We start from the raw sequence: 21,497 nt of genomic DNA on the forward strand, positions 1-21,497 counted from the left end.
CATTGTCATTGATTGGGAGAAAACATAATATTAACAAAAGAAAATGACAGAACAACCAAAGAATTTCTCTTATTTCTAAAGTTTTGGTCAAGAAGCATAATTAACAGATAGGGAAAAAGTACAACTATTCAATGGGGACACTAATAACTGGATGACATCCAGAGGAGCGTTATGGCAAGTGGGGCTAGGGATGTGGCTCAAGCAGTAGTGCGCTCGCCTGGCATGCGTGCGGCCTGGGTTCGATCCTCAGCACCACATACAAACAAAGATGTTGTGTCCGCCAAAAACTAAAAAAAAAAAAAAAAAAAAAAAAAAAAAAAATTAAAATTCTCTCTCTCCCTTTCTCTCTCTCTCACTCTATCTTTAAAAAAAAAAAAAAAAAATGGCTGAAAGAATCAATGATGTTTATCCCTAAGTGGGATATGGGCACAAGAGCAATGATTTCATATCTGAAATGTCTTTAGGAAGTAGGATTAGGGGCTGGGCTTGTGGCTCAGTGGTAGAGTGCTTGCCTTGCATGTGTGAGGCACTGGGTTCGATCCTCAGCACCACATAAAAGAATACATAGAATAAATAAATAAATAAAGTTTTTTTAAAAGCAGGATTAGATGTTTCTGTTGTAGAGTGTAGATGAGAGAAGGGCAAAGAAGGACCAAGGTAGAAAGGAAGAAAATAGATCAACTAATTAAAGTTATAGGTAGCTTTATATAGATCAATGTAATCATTCTTCACTTATTCACTTATTAGGTTTCTCCATATATAGTTCCCCTCCCAATATTCAATTAGGAAAAATTTCAAACACACAGCAAAGTTGAAAGAGACTGAATTCAGGGTCTTGCACATACTAGGCAAATTGCTCTACCTTTGAGCTATATCCCCAGTCTTTTTTTTTTTTTTTTTTTGGTATGTGTGTGGTACTAGGGATTGAACCCAGGGGTGCTTAAGCGCTGAGTCACATTCCCAACCCTTTATTTTGAGATAGGGTCTCACTGAGTTGCTTAAGGCCTCACTAACTTGCTGAGGCTACCTTTGAACCTGCAGTCCTCCTGCCTCAGCCTCCCTAGTCATTGGAATAGATATGGGCCACCACACCTGGATCACTCTCAGTCTTAAGTCTGTATTACTAATTGTTGTTGTTTTATAATGTCATACTTGGGTTTGAACTGAGGGGTGTTCTATTACTGAGTACATCCCTGGCCCTTTTAATTTTTTAATTGGAGACAGGGTCTCTCTAAATTGCCCACGCTGGCCTCAAACTTGGAATCCTCCTGCCTCAGCCTCCCAAACAGCTGGGATTACAGGTGTGCTCCATCATGCAAGGTGTTGTTTTTTTTCCCCCAACAGTCTGTTTTGTTACCCAGGTTGGGTTTCAACTCCAGGTCCTCCCACCTAGCCTCCTGAATAGCTGGAATTACAGTTGTGGGCCACTGCATCTGATCTACCATAACATTTTATTATACTTAAGCACATAGTTAGTCTACCTCTCTGAATCCCTCTTATTTTTGTATACATTTCAAAGTAAACTCCATATCATTTGTCTGCCACTTGGAAGGTGATACACCTTAATCCCAGGATCTCTGTTACAGAGGTTAATGACTGAATGGGATATTTGAGAGAAAATTTCTACTTTGAGTAGGTGAAGTGGAACAGAATTGGCTTTCACACTTTTCTAGCATCCTAAGAAATACATTTCAGCTGGGTGTGGAGGCACATGCCTGTAATTCTAGCTAATCAGGAAGCTGAGGCAGGAGGACTGCAAACTCAAAGGCAGCCTGAGCAATTTCAACCCTGACTAAGTTACAACTCAGTAGTAGAACACCACTGGTATCATTCCCCAGTACCAGGGAGGAAAAAAAGAGAGATACAAGAAATATATTTCATATTCCTACTCAATGTATGCCACGTACCTGTTGAGGTAAATATTTCAAGGAAACAATATTTACCTTTTATATATGTGAAACAGGCTAATATTTCCTATTTTATCTCATTTTAACGGATGCTAGTCATGTTCCACTAACTTGATGACCCACCAATGGAGTAATTAACTATTTGAAAATCATTGTACACATCGGTCTCCAAGACGATTTTTTCTTTTCTTTTTTTTTTTTTTTTTTTTTTTAAAGAATCCTGTGTCAGCCAGCTTGAAGGCTTAGCATCTGTGATTCCAGAAACTTGGGGATTGGGGGATGCAGAGGCAGGAGGATCACAAGTTCCAGGTTAGCCTCAGCAAGTTAGGGAGGCCCTGAGAAATTCCCAGTAAAAAAAAAAAAAAAAAAAAAAAAGAAAGAAAGAAAGAGAGAAAGAAAGAAAGAGAGAAAGAAAGAAAGAAAGAAAGAAAGAAAGAAAGAAAGAAAGAAATCTACTGCCAAGGTTTTCCTTATCTTCCCAAGTATCAGGAATCTGTTTTGAGTCTCAGCCACTATTTATTTATTATGCGTGCCATAATGGCGTGTATAATTAACAAAAATAAAAACCCTAAGGCTTCTGGATGGATCCAGTTCAAATGCTCTTTAGGAGTAAGCTTACTATTTTCCTTGTTATTTTCAGAAACAGGAAGATAAAGATATGCACTCTTGGAGAGGTGGGAGGATTCAGTACTCACGCAGTCTTCTTTAAACGCAGCTATTAATGCCTGCCATGGTTCTAACAAAATTGAAAATCAAACAAAAAAATGGATGTAAAAGCAGTTTGAAAGGTACGTTTTAGAGGAATGTTGTGATCAAGCTTTAGGATGGCAAATTTTGTTTTTATGGAACTGTTACATTAACCTCTTCCAGATACAAGGAGAACCCAGTGAACTGTCCCAAGACGGCGCTTCTCTAGGTCTGCGCATGCTCAAGAGCAGCCCCGCCTCTTCGCGGGTTGGGTCGAATCCAGAGGGCGGGGTGCGGGCCACGTGGGGTCTAGTGACGTCATCTCCAGGCGCCGAGGGTGACTGGACTTGCGGTGGGCTTCCAGAGTTCCGCCGCGCTGCCGGTTGTGTTAGCTGGATTCCGGAGGGCGGAAGTACAGCTGGGCTCGGCTCCGACCTCCGCGACGTGCTTTCTGCGGCTGCGCGGGCTCTCAGGACTCTTTGCTCCCGCGTATCTGCAGGACAGTGTGTCAGGCAGGCAGAGCCCGGTGCCGAGCGTCCTTACCGGTGCGGCAAGCCGGAGAGAAGCCGGCGCTTCGGGTAGGGAATGTGTGTATGTCCCATGTAGAGGGAATGCCTGGGGGAGGAGGGTTGGGACGGGGGCCGGTGGATGAGGTAAGAAGGGGTGCGTGTCTGGCGAAAGGAGTGCTCCTGGGCGGCGATGGCGGGTGAAGGTGTTCCTCCCGGCAGAGGTGGGGTTGGCAAGACACCGCTCCCGGCGCCCTTAGGCCGGCCTGTGCGGTCTCTGTTCGGGAGTTATGTCTGTTCTTTACTAAGGTAGGAAGCTTAGGCTCGGATCGCAGGCTCAAGAGTTTTGTCCAGGACCTGTATTTTTCATGGAGTACTCTAAACCATAATTCACAGGACAGTTGGATTCTGTCCGAACTAGCTATTTCCTGCAGGCAATTTATCTTTTCATTGGCATTCCATAAGCCTAATTTTAGTAATAGGCAGTTTTCTGTTGGTAAAGTACTTTGGCATACTTTAGTTATACTTCACTTGTTTTCAAATCATACCTGAACTTGAGGAACCTCGGAAACTGTATTGGTTCTAGATTTTTCTGAGGGGTGAGGAAGCATAGCATGTCTTCAGAACCCAGAGACTTATGAAAAAAACAGATGAACTTCCAAGACCTTCCAGAATTCACCTGATAAATCCGAGCCTTGAGATTGAGTCCGTGAATCTGTACTGAATTATTTGAGAGTTTCTAGCAGGATTGTTGTTTGAATTATGGATTTAAAAATAAGGGTGTTAGACTGTGGCAGTGGAGAGGAATTTTAGAATTTTACAACGAATTTAGATGTATACTTTGCTCTCTGAAGATATGCTAGTTAAAACTGGGGGAAAAGAGCAAAATGGGACGGTATGGATATGGGGTTTTAGTTATTCGCTATACTGAGGATTGAGCCCAGGGTCTTTGCTCTTTGCAACTGGGCAGTGTCTCCAGTCCTTTTTATTTTTTGAAACATATCTGTTAAGTTGCCCAGGCTGGCCTTGAATTTGGGATCACAGGTGTACCACCATGCCCTGGGTGGATGTGGGCTTTTAGCTTTTATGTGTACACACATATCAAGTTGGGGTTTGATTTATTTCACAAATACAGAGTACTTGGTATAGGCCAGGCTCTGGATGAAACAGTAAACAAAACAGTAAGAATCCCTGCCATTGTGAAATTCACTTTTGATACAAAATTAAAGTATGTGTCAGGTTGTGGGAAGTCCTAGAGAAAAGATAAATCAATGAAAGAAAGTGGGTAAGCTAGTGATATGGGTAGGTCCCAGTGGTGGCCATAGAAAGGATATTTATGGGAAAACCTAAAAGTGATAGAGATGTCATGTGGAAAAGTCATCAGAGCTACCACAGAATCCTGAAGCTGGAGCGTACCAAATGGTTTGGCTGGAAAAGAATGAGTAAGGGGGAAGGAATAGTAGATACACAGGTAGGTGAGGCAAGATTATATAGGGCCTGTGGGACTGTGTAAGAACTTCAGTGTTTGAGAACTGAAATTCTTTATTTTTTCGATACCAGGGTTTGAACTCTGAGATGCTTCAACACTGAGCCACATGCCCAGTCTATTTTTTTGTTGAGGCGTATTTTGAACTTGCAGTTCTTTTGTCTCTGCCTTCCCAGCCACTGGAATCACAGTTTTGTGTCACCACTCCCAGCAAGAACTTCAGTGTTTGAATGAGATAATTTTTGCTTTCCATCAGATGGGTTTGAGTAAGGAGAAAATTGACCTACCTTTTGTTTTAAAAGGGCATGATTGCTGTGTTGCTTGTATGCAGCAAGTCAGAAATAACGAAAGCTGTTCTTAGGCCATTTCATTTATCCAGGTTAAATGCCAAGGTGACTTGGATCAGGGTGGTAATAGTAGAGGAGGTTGGAAATGACCAGATTCTGACTTATTTCTAAGCTAGAGCTGTCAGATATGAAATAATGACTAAGGGTAACACAAAGATTTGTGGCCTGAGCAACTATAGAAGTACCACATAGTGAAATGAGAAGACCATAGATTAATGGGGGAAAGGAGGGACAAAGGTCTGAAATCATTTTCAGTTTTTTTTTGGGGGGGGGGCACCAGGGATTGAACTCAGGGGCACTCAACCCCTGAGTCACATCCCCAGCCCTATTTGTGTATTTTATTTAGATATAGGGTCTCACTGAGTTGCTTAGTGTCTTACCATTGCTAAGGCTGGCTTTTAACTCCCAATCCTCTTGCCTCAGCTTCTAAGCCACTGGGATTACAGTTGTGCGCCACCATGCCTGGCTCCCATTTTCAGTTTTGAACATAGGAAATGTCAGTATAGAGTAGAGCATATGTGTGAAACAGATTCAGAAAAAAAATGAGAACTAAAGATTTATAAATGGACTGTAAGGCTAAAAGAGAGCTCTCTAAGAGAGTGGTTCTAGGACTGAACCCTGGAGTATTTCCAACATTTAGAAGAGGTTTACAAAATCCCCCACCCAGAATGAGGCCTTTAAATAAAATTACTCAGAATCACTGATCCACAGTACAGGATAAAAGGAAATAGAAACCAAGGTCATTAACTGAGAGAGGATGAGGCAAGAGATTTGGAAATTTGAGGGAGGAGGAAGTATGGAGTAGAGATGTAGGAGAGTCGGGGGCTCTGGTGTCTATATACCTGTAATCCTAGAGACTTGGGAGGCTGAGTCAGAGGATTTCAAGTTTGAGGTCAGCCAAGGCAACTTAGTGAGACCCTGTCTCAAAATAAATGAAATGGGCAGGGGATATAGCTCAGTGGTAGAGTGCCCCTGGGTTCAATCCCCAGTACTACTGTCACCAAAAAAAAAAAAAGACTGGGGAAATGTAGGAACACTAGGCAGTACTCAAGACTCATGTTTGAGGTTAGTGTTTGTAAATTTATTTATTTTTTGATGATAATGGAGATCAAATCTAGAGGTGCTTACCCACTGAACTATACGTTCAACTCCTTTTATTTCATTTTATTTTGAGACAGGATCTCACTAAGTTGCTGAGATTGGCTTTAAACTTGGGTCCTCCTGCCTCAGCCTTGAGTTGCTGCATTTACATACCTGTGCTACTGCACTCTGTTTAGTATGGGATCCAGCACAGACTATTAGTTTTAGTTTTTTTGAAAACTTAAGATAGCCAGCATTTGATGTTTAAAGTAATTTCAAGGTATTTGGGGACTTTATCAGCAAAAATAGCTCCCAGTAAGCTGAGTGTGGTGGCCTGCGCCTGTAATCCCAGCCACTTAGGAGGCTGAGATGGGAGGATCTAAAATTTGAGGCCAGCTTCAGCAGTTTAGTGAGACCCTGCCTCAAAATAAAAAGTAAAAGGGATTGGGGATGTAGTTCAGTGCTAGAGTTCAATCCCTGGTATAAATAAATAAGTAAATAATAGATAAATGCTGCAGTATTAATTGCATTTTATCTTACTGTTCCATTTGTCAAATGACTAATTGGTAAACATATATCTATTGGCACTTACTCATTCCCAAGCCCTGAACTAGATATATACATAGAGCAGTCAAACAGCTCTGTCCCCTCAAGAATTTTACTTCTAGTAGTTTGCATCATTGGTTGGGATTTTTATGCCTTCTGAGTTGAATGAATGGTGATAATGGTAGTGTATAGAGGGAAAACTTTCTCAAATAAAGAAATTTGTGAAATTTATTTTTGAAATTTGCATAATTTAAAGTGTGTCCTGATTTAGAGAGAGTTTACCCAAATTTATGTCTTTTTCCCTGTCCTTTAGCAAAAATTGCAAAACCTGTTATGGGGTAAGAGATAGATAGGATAAACAAATATTGGTGTGCTTGGTAGTACATGCAATTAATGAAATAATGAGACCAGTGAATGCTCAGGGGAAGCCTTTCCTAGTTGCAGATATTAAGCTGACTCTTAAAAGTTTGATGAAGTTGTTCAGAAGGGGATTAAAGAGTTGACCAAAAGAAGAGGGAAAGAATGTTCCAGCATAGAGGCCTAGAAACTTGAGGAAACCATGTACATAGTGGTTGGATGCACCATTTGAGTGGGAAACCGTTTGTATAAAAGTACATCATTTATTGAATGGTTACAATAAACTAAACACCTAGGCCCTGTGGAAATTAGAATTGACTTCATTTTACATATGAGTTTTAGGGAGGGTGGGTTTGTTGTTTGAGAACATAAAACTGGTAGGTGGAAGTCAAGGTTTAAACGCATGTTAGTCTGATTTCAAAGCCCCTTTGCTAATTTACTGTGTCAGCATTTAAATGTTCTCTGTCTTTGTCCTTTTTCTCTCAATCATTTTTCACCAATAGTTAATTCTTCCTTGAAAAGATATCACCAATTCACTCACCATTCTAGGTTAAACACTCTTTATGCCTTAGTTGTTGGCTAGCCACTAACTTGAAGCTCTCCTGAGCACTGCTAGTAGGTAATCACTTTTACTTCATCATTATCAAATCTTGCACGCTCTATGGCCTGGAGGATGAAATTGAGATCTTCATAATCTTCCATGTGGTGTGCTTCATGATGTAGTCTCAAGGAATAATAATAGTTTGCATTTCTTAGCACTTACTCTATGTTCATTACTATATCAGCCACCTTGTAGATTTTTTTCTCAGAACTTTGTAACTTGGGTATTGTTAATTACATTTCATTGATAAAGGAAATTGAGAGTAGGGAAGTGACTTGCTTAAGATCATATGTGATATGTAAACACTAGTGTCAACTTTTATTATCTACTATTCTTTCTGACAAAAAAATTTCATAAAAAGTTGCCATGTGTGTTGCTTTTTCCTACTTCCTGTCTTTATTGATGCTATTTTGCCCTGCTTAAAATACAGACAATTTTCTACTTAATATGTTTCAGCTAAGGACTTTTCAGCTTTATGATGGTGTTTCACTAGAAACTGTTCTTGGAAGAGCGAATGTTGTCGATTTTTTTTTCTTTTCTGTGTTACCCGATGTGATATCCTGCCTTGTAATGCCTGGCTGTAAGCTCTAGCTCCCAGTCAGCTATAGGATCACTAGGGTAGACAACCTGTATTCAGCAGTATACTGTTTTGCTATACTGTGATTTGTAGTATGTTAGATGTTACAACCAACTTAAGATAAATCTAATTTATGACGTGTGTATGGGGAATGTGTGTCCCCATCATAAGTTGAACAGCATCTGAATTTGTCTTCCTTTCTGTTCATATTCTTTTAAGTTCTATATACTTTAAAGTTCTTTGACCACTACAGGATACATTAGCATTTAACTCCCCTTCTTCATTATGAAAGCTTTCAAAAAATAACATTTAATTATACTATAGACATATGGATGTTTTAGGATTGGAAGGAATGTTGGCAATGAGGGTATGAAGGAAAATATGAGATTAGGAAATTTGGGTCTTGCTGCCAGTTTTGGCTCTCTCATTTATTTATTTCATTATTAATCAGTGTTTGGAATTAAACCCAAAGCCGAGTGTGTGTTAGGCAAGCACTCTACCACTGAACTATGTTTTATTTATATATATATATATATATATATACACACACACACACATACACATATATGTATGTGTATATATGTATGTGTATGTGTATATATATATATATATATAGAGAGAGAGAGAGAGAGAGAGAGTGTGTGTGTGTGTGTGTGTGTGTGTTGTAGATGGACACAATACCTTTATTTATTTATCTTTTTATATGGTGCTGAAGATTGAACCTAGGGCCTCACATGTGCCAGGCAAGTGCTCTACCACTGAACCCCAACCCCAACCTATGTTTTATTTTATCCAGGTTGGCTTTGAACTTGGGATCTTCTTGTCTCAGCCTCCGAAGTAGATAGGATTGCAGGCATGTGCTACCATACTTGGCTGATTGCCATTTATTTGCCACAAAGTTTTAGAAAAATAATTTAACTCTCCCTCTCAAATTCATCATTTGTGAAAATGGGAATGTTTACAATCTATTACCTGATTTTATTATCATTTATCTGACTTGCTTACATCATTTGTGGGGATGGATCTGGTTGGTTCTGTAACATTCACTTTCTAACATTCAAATTTAGTAAATGTTTTTGGGCACATATTATAGTAGAGATACTACTCTAAGTATCAGGGGTAAATGAGTGAAATATGATCCTTTTCACTAAGGAAATGCATTACTGTCTATTGGAGGAGACATATACAAATAAATACCTTTAATATAAGCTTATAACTGCTAAAATAGAGAAAAAGTAAAGATTCAGTGAAGAAAAGGAGAATTTTACCTGAGACATGCATAGAAGGAAGGTTATTTTGAGCTGGTCCTAAAGGATGTCTAAGTTGGAAGACAAAGTAGGAAGTCTGCTTTAGGGTAAAGGGAATATCATTGTGGACAAGGTATGGAAAGGACATGAAAATGCTTGGTATGTTGGCTAGATTTGGAAATTTATAATACCTTCTGAGCAAAGACTGAAGTTTTAAAAAGCTGTTGTTATTTCATATTCCCAAGCATATGCTATAAAGCTGTGTATATCAATCATTTATTGACTTTATCCTGAAGGCTATTAGCAGCGTTCAATACATAATTATTAACTATAGCTTTTCTTTTCCTCCTTTCTTTTTTGGTACTGGGGATTGACCCCAGTTCTTTTTATTTTTATTTTGAGACAAGGTTTTGCTAAGTTGCTGAGGGTCTTGCTTTTTTGAGAGACTGGCCACAAACTTGAAATGCTCCTGCCTCAGTCTCCCAAGGCCCTGGGATTATAGGTATGTGCAACCATGCTGGGCTAGCTTTCCTTTCTAATTCCTATTTGTTATATAATGCTTTTGATTATTCTTAGCTGTTAAAATCTTATATATTTTTATATTTTATATATATGTGTGTGTGTATATATATATTTTATATATATGTGTGTGTGTGTGTGTGTGTGTGTATATATATATATATATATATATATATTTTTTTTTTTTTTTTTTTTTCCTTTCCAGTTCTGGAATTGAACCCAGGGCCTCAGGTATGGAAGGACCAGACCCTGTATCACTGATCTATATCCCCAGTGCCTCTTAAAGTCTTTAAATATTTTAGACTTTAATTGTGTGTGTGTCTGTGTGTGTGTGTGTGTGTGTGTGTGTGTGTAATGTAGTTCTCATCTAATGTGGTAAATGCTGTTTTCCATATTACAGGTTGAAAAAAATAGAAGTGACTTACTTGAGGTCACATTATAAATGGTAGGATGTTTTAGTCAGCTTTTGTGTTGCTTTGTCCAAAATACCTGAGAAGAACAACTTAGATGAGGAAAAGTTTATTTGGGGCTCATGGTTTCAGAGCTGACTTCATTGCTCTGGGCCCGAGAAGAGGTACCACATCATGGCAGAAGGGCCCAGAAGAGGAAAGCTGCTCAGCTCATGGGAGTGGGAGTAGGGACAGGAGGGTCAGGAAACAGAGGGGGGGGGGGGGGAAGGACCAAAGAGAAGATGCACCTTTCCTGAGCATCCTCCCAGTGGCCCACTCCTCTAGCCTGCTGCATCTGCCTACAGTTTTCACTTAGTCCATTCAAACTAGGATTAGAATTGGGTCACAGCTCTCATAATTTAATCATTTAACTCTTAATATTCCTGCATTAACAAGAGCTTTTAGGGGACATCTCATGTCCAAACCATAACACAGAGCTAGGTTTTGAATCCAGGCTTTCTGATGTCCTATTTTTCATTTTCAGTCCCTAAACTATAGTGATTATTCGGAGGGAAATTTTGTTTTTCTGCTTCTGGTTACAAAAAGATTGTTGAGCTCATCCTCTAATTTTTTTCATTTATCATCAAATTTTTTGTACATTTTTAGTTAACTAGCCTAGAGACATACTTTCTTATTCATTGTAGATGATCATGTATTAATATTGAAAGATTAAGGTTTTATAGATTTGAGTCTGCATATTTTGAGGCAGTAAGTAGCCTTGTTTGCTGAGTTTGTTTTGCAAATTTGTATCATGTCTACCACATTACACTTTAAGCTGTCTTGGTTCATTTTTACCCTTGAGGTCATATGAGAAATATGTATGTAACAAATAATGGTATGTGGGAAATACATTTCCAATTTTATTTTTCTCTGTATTTTTGTATCTAAAACCCAACTATAGAACTTTGGTAAACTGTTGGAACATAAGACTAGAACACAAGTCTGTTGAGATTTTCTCCCTTTCTTGTAATTTTTGGAGAGAGACTCTCAGAAACAGAAGAAAACATTGTCATTTCTTTTTACTGTTCTGACAAATGAAAGAGTCATAGATGAGAATGACATGGAAAGAAACAACAGAATTGTTAAGTGTTCTGGCACCCTAGACTGGAGAGAAGGAAGCCATATTGACATGAATAATATTTTGGTTATGGCTCAAATGGTGTCCTGGAATCAGGTTAGTATTTCTTGAGAAGGCCAGTGCCTGAGGAGAAAGAAAGAACCTGAAGAGATGCCTTTACTTAAGTTATCATTCCCTCTAAGTTTGAGTTGTCTTAAATTATATTTTCTACCTGTTTTTTAGAAGAAAAGAGCATCACATTATTGATAATGACTTTTGAACTTTAAAATTGTAATTAAATTGAGTAGGGAATATAGTTCAGTGTATAGTGCTTGCCTATCGTGCACAAGGCCCTGGGTTCAATCTCCAGCATTACAAAACACAAAAGAAAAACAAAAATTAAAATTCAGTCTTTTAGTAAAGAAATGTTGCCTTATATTGTTGTTCTCCTTGTGAACAGGTGGGGAATATCAGTTGTAGCTGTTTATTGGCTGTTATCATGGTTGTGGAAACCACTGTTTACTTCCTTTTATCTAATTCATTTTAGATTTACTTATTTGCCATAATCTAGATTTCATTAATTCTTACCACTAGTAAATTTCTTTTAAAAGAGTAAATTATTAATGTAGTCAGGTAGTAATGAGGTTTTTCCTATATTCAGTAAATTATTTTTGTGTGATTTGTAAAATTGGAAAATTTCTGATTATGGAAATTCAATATTTGAATTTAAAACTGATCACTGTGGAACTACATGAAATTTACATATATGTATCATTTGCTTAAAATAGGTACTTGTGGACATATTTTAGTAATAGTTAAAATACTGATATGCTAAAAAGAATACTGGATTTAAATTTTTTTTAAAAAATTTTTTTGGTACTGGGGGTTGAATCCAAGGGAGCTTTACTGTGGAGCTATATCCTGAGTCCTTTTTATTTTTTATTCTGAGACAGGGTCTTGCTAAGTTTCTGAAGCTGACCTTGAATTTGTAATCCTTCTGCCTTTGCCTCCCAAGTTACTGGGATTACAGGTGTGCCCCACCATACCAGGGCAGAATCATTTTAAGTACCAGAGTTCTTACTTGATATAACTGTTACCTGGAATTTTTATTTTGGGCAGGTTTTTTCTATCTTTTTTAGTTATTTGCCTGTAGGTGATATTGCATTCAACTGACCCCCAACTTTTCTAACTAGTTAACTTGTGGTTGTCTTAACACAGTTGGCATTGGTCTTGAATAGCATAGTATTAATATTAATTGATATTTGTTTATATATAATTTTTTTTTGCAGTGCTGGGATTGCATATGTTTATTTAGAAGTTTTTCACAGGATACATTGTGATAAATTGTGAATTGTCTATGAAAGATGGGAGGAAGATAGGAAATTTTATTTGAATGAGTATATTGCATATTGGTATCCAGGTGCCACCTATTGAGTTACTCTAAGTGTTTATTATCAACTGTATTATTTCAGTGTTTATTCATGCAGTGTATTATGGTGTTGGTTAATTGTGGAATATTACCACTGATGGACACTAGGATATTACAGAGATCGTAAATCATTCCCTTCTACCATACTAGAATATTTTCATTTGCAGGTTTAATGCTATATTTGTGGTATAGGAAGTATTCTGAGCTCAGAATAGAACTAATTACTATTTCACTGGGGCAGAGGATTGTGAGTTTGGTGAGGATAGGATTTGAATAGGTGAGCATACTAGGCTAGGGGAATGGTAGGACACAGAGCAAGATGTTTAGGGGGCTACTTTTGCTAGAGAGCTTATAAAAGGAAGTATAGTAAATAAAACTGGAGATAGTTGTGGGACCAAATAGCGGATCAGATGAAATTTAGAATGGGGAATAAGTTTATGTGCAGATTTTTTTTTCCAAGATGAGGAAGTATTTTTTTCAGGAAGAATGATAGAATGATAGTATCTGGAGTAGGAGAGGTTAAATATATTGCATAGGGCAGGTGTAATTGTGAGAATGAGCCTATGGAGTTGGTTATCAGGAATCATAGGGCATAGGTGAAAAGTCCTCTTTAGGTAAACAATAAGACTTTCTGGACTTGAAATGATGATGTGAGTATAACTTTCATGTTGACTCTGGTTCATTATTGGAATATATAATGAACATTACTTGCACGTGATTTCTTTTTCCTTGGGGGAAAAAAAATTGAACCCAGGGACACTCAACCACTGAGCCACATCCCCACCCCTATGTTTGCCACCATGCTCAGCTCACATGAATTTTGAATTGGTTACTTCTGTGAATCTTTTTTTTAAAAAAATATTTATGTAGTTGTAGATGAACATACAGTATCTTTATTTATTTTTATGTGGTGCCTCACTTTACCACTGAGCTACAGCCCCAGCCCCTCTGTGAATCTTTTAAATAAATAATACCACTCATTTAGAATTTATTTTACTTATTGTTTACATTCATTCTAAAGAATGCTGACCTCACTTTAAAAAAAAAATTTATGAAAAGGAGATGGACTCTTGTCATGTTGCTCAGGCTGACCCCAAACTCCTAGACTTGACTAACCCTTCTGCCTCAGCCTCCTGTACTAGCCTCCTGAGTTGCTGGGATTATAGGCTTGTGCCACTGTGTCCAGCTCAATCGTGCAGAGTTTTTTTTTTTTTTTTTTTGCATGAATATTTTTTGGGGCATGCGTTTTTTCTATTATTTTGTAGCACGTTCATGTATTCTCCCAAGGATCTGACTAATGATATTCATTTTATTTTCAGTTTGGCTTTGGTTGAATAAAGAATTTAGCCTATATGTACTGCTTTAACCACTGGAAGAATGACAGATGACAAAGATGTGCTCCGAGATGTGTGGTTTGGACGAATTCCCACTTGCTTCACTCTGTATCAAGATGAGATAACTGAAAGGGAAGCAGAACCATACTATGTAAGTATGTTGACGGTGGCAAATGGAATAGTTAACTTTGTTTATTTTTGTAAATAAAGTTTTAAGAACCTGGAGGCTGTCATCTAACATTTTATATAAAACTAATCCATATTTTGCAAAAAAAAAGTTAGAAAACAAAGATAAGCAAAAAGAAGGAAATACAAAATCACTTTTAATTCTGTCACCCAGAGTATAAAACCACTGTTGATACAATGTGATGCCTTCTTGACTTTCTTTTCTTGTTTGTGACTTACGACAGTGGAATCATATTAGGAGTGTAGCTCAGTGGTTCAATTCCTAGCATCATATACATACAGATTTTTTTCTCTCATATATATATATATATATATATATATATATATATATCTATATATCTATATCATAGTGGGATCATAAACTATGCTATTTTTAGTAGGAAACTATTTTGAAATAATAGGTTCAGATTGGATTCTTTGTGTTATACGTTCACTAAGCTAATATATGTTAAGCTAACATATGATACTTATTTAATAATATATTGGGGGTGATAATGTAGCAAAACAGAGGGTATGTGTTCGGCATGCATGAAGCCTTGGTTCAATCTCCGTTCATCCTTCCCGCAAAATATATATATGGAATATCAGTTGTTGCATACAGACTTGTAGATTTGGGTTAATGGATTACTTGTTTTAAAAATGAGTTTCTTGCTGGGTATGGTGATGCATACCTGTAAGCTCAATGACTTGGGAGGCTGAGGCAAGGGGAACCCAGGTTTGATGACAGCCTGAACAATTTAGCAAGACCTGTCTTAAATTTTTTTTTTTTTAAATTATTTTTAAAGGGTTGGGAACATAGCTCAGGTGATGGATGTAGCTTAGTAGTAGTGTCTCTTGTACCTCAAAATTCTGTGGTATGTGCTGGTAGTCCTAGTTACTTAGGAACCTGAGGTTTGAGGGTCATGAGTTCAAGGGTGACCTAGGCAACATGATGATACCCCATCTTAACAACAACAACAACAACAACAACAAAACAACCAAATAAAACCCCCATGAATTTCAAGTATCTTCTGATTTTAGTGTGAACCTTTTTCTTTTTGGTCTTTGTATAGTAACAGACAACTTATGTGTCTGTGAATTAGAGATAATATCCTACCTATTTAATAAAGAGTCACAAATAAGCAGATTTCAATTGTTCTGTTTTTTTTCTTTTTGGGTCTCAGGTACATATTGTTATTTTTTACTTGGAGAAGATATGAAAAAGAGGAAATATATGTCGGGTGATCAGTTGTTCTTCTGTTTCACTTGAATGAAGCTTGCCCTGTGCATATTCCCTTGCCTCTCTGAGAGGCAGCACTACTCCTCACCCTACTCTAGCTACTCAGATTGCTGGAAGAAACTCCTTATGGAGACTGGTCAGTTACTTTTTGGGTGTAGGAACATGCCTCTCTGCATACTCAGCACCTGGCATGGGATGTGTAAATGGCAGGTACTTATGTTTAAAACCTCCCCAGACTCTGGGATTCTGGTTGAAATCTTCTTTTCGAATTTTCCTACTAGAAATGATGTTTTTAAAAAAGGTAGGTAATCTTGTTGCTGGCATACGTACATTTAAGTAATGTTAACTTTGGAAATCTCAACAGTTTTATGTCTTTAGCAAAACTTATAACTAAATGTGGTTATAATTTATTTGTAGAAAAAATTTCCTTTATTAGATTTTTTTTAAAAATATTTTCTATTTCTCCTGATGCAAGAGGATCCCTAGTTTAGGATTTGACAAAAGCCAAATCCCTCAGTTGGGATTATATTCTTTAATATTTAATATTTTTATTTTTTGAGGCATGGTCTCACTGAATTATGCAGGTATCCTTGAACTTGCAATCCTTCTGCCTCAACCTCCTAAGGTTCTGGGATTGCAGCTGTGTGCCACCATGCCTGGCCCATTAGTCCTTTTACCTTTCTGTAGTTAACTGTGCCTGTTCTTTTCTACTGTGACAATTTTTCTGAGCCCTGACTTCATTCTTTTTACTTAACTTGTTATCTCACTGTCTATGATAGGCCTCTATTCAGCCACTAAATGTGCAAAACCTGTCTGCATTCACGTGAACTTTTTTTCTCATTCTCTTTGTGTCTGTTGCCTCCCACTCCCAACCCGCAAACCCCTACCCCCTGGCCTCTGCTGGGAATATTGAACCCAGGACCTCATGCCTGCTACTACATAAGGGCTTACTACTGAACCACGTCACTGGTCTTTTTTCCTAGGATGCTGTCTCCTACCTTCTCAGGAAACTGAGGTGTCTCATATTCTTCACCTTTGCTTTTTATTTTACTTCCAACTTCTTATCCATTTGTTTCATCACAGTATTCATATTGGCATAAATTCTTCCTGTCCTAAAATAACAATATCTGTGACCCTCTCTTCCTCTCAACTTCTTGCTGTCCCTTTACAGGTAGGCTTCTTGAAAAGATTATTTATACTCATTGTCTCCTTCCTACCACTTAGTTCACTGTAATCACATTTTGATACTATTGCAACAAAAGCGTTTTTACCAAAGTCAATAATGATTTTTTTTTCTACCTAACATGAAGTTTTTTTGAATTTACATTTGTTTATCTTTGAGTAGTATTTGATATTGTTGTTAGCTATTTTCTCTACCTTGTGAAACTGTCTTTCTTGGTCTTTAGTGTTCCTGGTTTTTCTTTAGCCTTTGTTTTTTCACTTGTTCCTTAATGTTGATACATATTAGGGTTCTGTCTTCTCTTTTTTCACTACTTTTCTCATTTAAAGCTCTTGTTCATTTTTATGTCTTTGTCAAGCATTTGTATTTTTTATACCCCACCTATTTTTGTTTTTTATTTTTATTTTTTTGTGTGTGTGTGTGGGGATACTGGGGATTCAACCCAGGGGAACTTTCCTGCTGAGCTACATCCCCAGTCCTTTTTGTTTTGAGACAGGGTCTCACTGAGTTGCTGAGCGTCTTGCTAAATTGCTGAGGCTGGTTTCCTGATTTACTAGGATTATAAATGCACTACCATGTCTGGACAACTCCTCTGGACCTATGTATACAACTGTTGGGAGATCCTTACTTAGATATGTTTAAGGAACCCAAAATGTGTTTGAAACTGAACTCATCATTTTTATCCCTGGAGCACCCAGTCATCTGCCATGATTCCCTTCATATTTTGGCAAGTAGTCTTATCATTCATCTAATTATTCTTACCAGAAACCTGGTAAGATTTCATGAAAGGATTCATCCTTTCATGGTTCTTCTCTGATATTCCTTATGTTTGGTCAGTAACTTAGTATCTTCCAAACTTATATGATTTTCTTCATCCTCACAGCTATAGCTTAGTTCAAGCACCACTTAAAATGGGTGGATTGTGTAGCAGTGACCAGTTTCCCTGCTTTGGTCTTTCCTTCTTCAGGAAAGACTAGGCTGCAGTTGGAGTGATCTTTTTAAAACATGGATCTTGTCTTATAAATTATTCATTGAAAGCTCTTAAAGGCTTTATATCATCTCTCAGATCCTTAGTATAGTTTACAAGGTTCTCCATAATCTGGCCTCTTTCTTCTAATATACTATTCTGTTCCAACTCTCTACATTTCTGTCATATTCAACTTCTTAAACACTCTAATGTGCCCATCTTTGTTTCTGCATTCGCTCCATGCCTTTTGTCTTGCAGTGTCCTTTATCTGCAAAGAGCAGAAGTATCTTCTACCCATATACACACTCATGCATCCATATCTACCTTTGTTTCATTCCTATTTGTCTTTTATTCTTGCCTTAAAATATGCTCCTTGTGAAGCTTCCTGAGTCCCTAAGTTGGGTTAAAGTCCTTTGCTATTTGCTGTTGTGACATTCTTTATTTCTTAATTGCATTCGTCTCTTGTAATTTTATATTTAGTATGTTTTCCTTTTTTAGCCTGTATATTCCTGAAGGACTTTCTGTCTCACTAGTGCCTTTTCTGTATTGCCTAGTATGATATTTATACACATTGGAGTAGAATAGAATTTTGGTATATTTTACTTCTGTTATTATCATAGATAAGTCTTAAGTTTGGTAACTGAAAATTGTTTAAATAGAATAGAACTTAATGTATTGGAGGCTGAGGCAGGATGATCACCAGTTCAAGGTTAGCCTTTTTTAAGACTCTGTCTCAAAAAATTAAAAAACAACAACAAACCAGCAGAAGCTAGAGATGTAGCTTAATGGTAATGTGCCCCTGGATTTGATTCCTCTGCCCCCCAAAAAGTCTTGGCTACCCTTTCCAGATATATAAATATTCCATACAACTGTATAAAACAAGCATTTATTCCTTTTAAATTATATAGACAAAAATGAATTAGTGTTAAAGTCATTGAGTATTTTATACCAGTGCTAAGTGAGGAATAAGACATAGTACATTCCATGGTAGTTAATAATTTCCTCAGATGTGATTAATCCTTTTCAAATTAGAAGAACCTAAAAAACCAATGAAGATGTGCTAAGTGAAATAAACCACCAAAAAAAAAAAAAAAAATACTGTACGATTCCACTTTCATGACATACTTAGAGTAGTTACATTCAAAGAGAAATAAAGTAGAATCGTAGTAGTTACCAGGAACTGTGGGAAGGAGGATTGGGGAGTTATTGTTTAATGCTCAACTTCCTTTTGGAATAATGAAAAGCAAAGTTTTAGAGATGGATGTGATGATTGCACAATGTACTTTATGCTACTGAATTATTCACTTAAAAATTGTAGGATAATAAGTTTTATGGTAGATGTATTTTACCACATTAAGGAACTTGAAATAAGCAAATGAGACATCACCTAAGCAAAACAAGAGAAGATTTTTTTTTTTTAAAGTTGCTTGGGATGAAATCCAGGACCTTGAGCAAGCCAGGCAAGATCTCTACCACTGAGCTACACTCCTAGCCCAACTATGAGTCTGGAGATTGGAGATCCAAGGCAGGATGATGTAATTCCTTTTCTTTTTCTTTGCTTTTTTGTATGTAAATATTTTCTAGATAAATTGTATTTGTGTGTATAATAGGTAGTCATTCTTAAGAGTTCTTTTTTAGTGTTGCTGTGGATATTTATGTTAGTTGTAGATTATCCCCATGGGTCAATGTGGATCAGAAGATTGCAACTTTATTTTACTATGAGTTTTCTCCTAAAAATGGGTATTGTTTTTAATTATTAGTTTTGGTTCTTTGTTCCACTTGCCCTTTGGTAACTCTGATTCCTTTAGAAAATACTTATTGTAGGTACTAGTTAGTGCAGTGGAAATGCAACATTGAATAAAACAAACAAAAATCCCTTTCTTACTCTTTTTTCCTTATTGGAATCCTTTGTGAATTCTTGAGCAACCTTGAACCTTAGGAATATAATATAACACTCAGCAAAGTCTCTTTAGTCATAATATGTCTTCCATCTTATCATCTTCAATGGGTTAATATTATTTTCTGTGGAATACATTATTACTATAGTTCTGGAATCTTATTAGACTAATTGAATATACTCCTTATTTTAAAATAAATCTAATTTACTGTGCTGTTTTGATTTTTTTTTTGAGAGATTGCCACGACACATCTGTATTAATTCTGTCATTTCCAAAGACTCCAATGAATCTTGTCTGTTTATTTAATAGCATATTCTCTTGGCAAGTTATTTATGTAAAACAGAAGTGATAATACTCCTTTTAAAAAATATCTAGTGTTTTTCCTTATATATACTATTCTTTTCTATTTTTTCTTCACTGATCCATCATTCCAACCCCCATGCTGGTGATTGAACTCTGGGCCTCATGAATGCTGGAGAAGTGCTGTACCACCGAGCTACATCCCCAGACCATTGGTTATTTCTTTATAAAGGATGCATTTTGATGAATCTGTAATACTATCCAACAGCACGTTTGTAGTATTCAATGCCTTCCATTCTGTACTAGAGCATTCCAACTATCTCCTTCCTACATTACCACACACTGTACCTCCTAGGACCACTGTCATGGTCTCCTACCTAATTAAAGCCTGTTATCTTGAGTTTCAAGGATTAAATGTCGATTGCTTCAATAGGAATATTTCTTTGTATATACTTGCCAACCCATTAGTTCTACTTTTTGTATTGATCAAAAGATATCACCTTGGTAGCCATTATGAAAGATGGGACACAGACTCCTAAAAGCATCTGAGTAACAACACAATTTTAGCAGCAAAAGAAGGCAGATTAGTAAAGCATGAAATAGTTAAGAGTGTCTATTGCAAAAGAGGAAAAGCATGTTTTTGTTTTTTGCCATCCTCCCCCCCTTTTTTTAAATATCTATTTGTTTTTTTATATAAAAATCATAACCAGTTTTCATGTTTTCTTCCTGGATCCTGTTCCTGGTGGAAAACAAATTTTCTTAAAACTATTCTATTTAAGGCTTTATCCAACATTCTTTCTGAAATATTTTTTTCCAGTGCTGGGGATTAAACCCAGGGTTGAGCTATCACTGTCCTACACCCTCAGCCCATTTTATTTTTTGAGACAAAGTCTTGCTAAGTTGCTCAGATTTGCCTTCAACTTTCAATCCTCCTGCTTCAGCTTCCTGAATAGCTGGGATGTCGGGCTATTGTGAAGTCCTGGTTGATAAGTCAAAGCATACTTTAGGACTGAGTTGATTATCTTTTCAGAATTGTTTAATTAACTAAGGTGAATCATTTTAATTTTTAAGTCAAATTTGACAGAACTATTAAATATCCTAAATAGTATATCTAATTGCATTATATTTTTATGTGTTACAGAAAGATTGTAGATAGATTTGCATTAATTATAGGAATATATGTGATAAGCTATACTTAAAAGTAATGATGCCATAAAAAATAATCAAACATCTTAACCTAGCCTTTAATTTTCCATAAAAACCAGTAGGTTTTATGTGGGATATTCAAAATAATGGAAAGCATAGAATCTAGCTGTTTTTCCTTAATATTAAAAAACTATTGTTTTTAAATACGTATTAAGTAAATATGGTTTTACAAATTTTCATTTCAGTTGCTTTTGCCAAGAGTAAGTTATTTGACGTTGGTAACTGACAAGGTGAAAAAGCACTTTCAGAAGGTTATGAGACAAGAAGACATTAGTGAGATATGGTTTGAATATGAAGGCACACCCTTGAAATGGTGAGTGAATTTTTCTGCGTTATTAAGCATTAAGTATATGGTAACTTTAAGAAGGTATAGTGCCCTGAAATGGTTGTAAAAAATAGTTCTCTAAAGAAA

General features: G+C 36.8%; 1 protein-coding gene across 3 annotated transcripts in view; it reads left to right on the forward strand.

Annotated features, from left to right (window-relative positions):
- The first annotated feature begins 2,935 nt into the window (after positions 1 to 2,935).
- The window catches only part of Atg5 (autophagy related 5), a 116,826-nt gene continuing 98,264 nt past the window's right edge, over positions 2,936 to 21,497 (forward strand). For 2 of the 3 annotated variants that reach the window (XM_076859886.2, XM_076859888.1), the window contains exons 1-3: positions 2,936 to 3,172; positions 14,115 to 14,280; positions 21,271 to 21,398. In XM_076859886.2, the coding sequence (XP_076716001.1) occupies positions 14,173 to 14,280; positions 21,271 to 21,398 (236 nt within the window). In that variant the 5' untranslated portion in view covers positions 2,936 to 3,172; positions 14,115 to 14,172. Of the gene's footprint in view, positions 3,173 to 14,114; positions 14,281 to 21,270; positions 21,399 to 21,497 lie in introns of those variants that run through there. The other variant, XM_076859887.2, reaches the window with a different exon arrangement.

Source organism: Callospermophilus lateralis, chromosome 6 (genome assembly GCF_048772815.1).
Source record: "Callospermophilus lateralis isolate mCalLat2 chromosome 6, mCalLat2.hap1, whole genome shotgun sequence".
NCBI classification, from domain to species: domain Eukaryota; kingdom Metazoa; phylum Chordata; class Mammalia; order Rodentia; family Sciuridae; genus Callospermophilus; species Callospermophilus lateralis.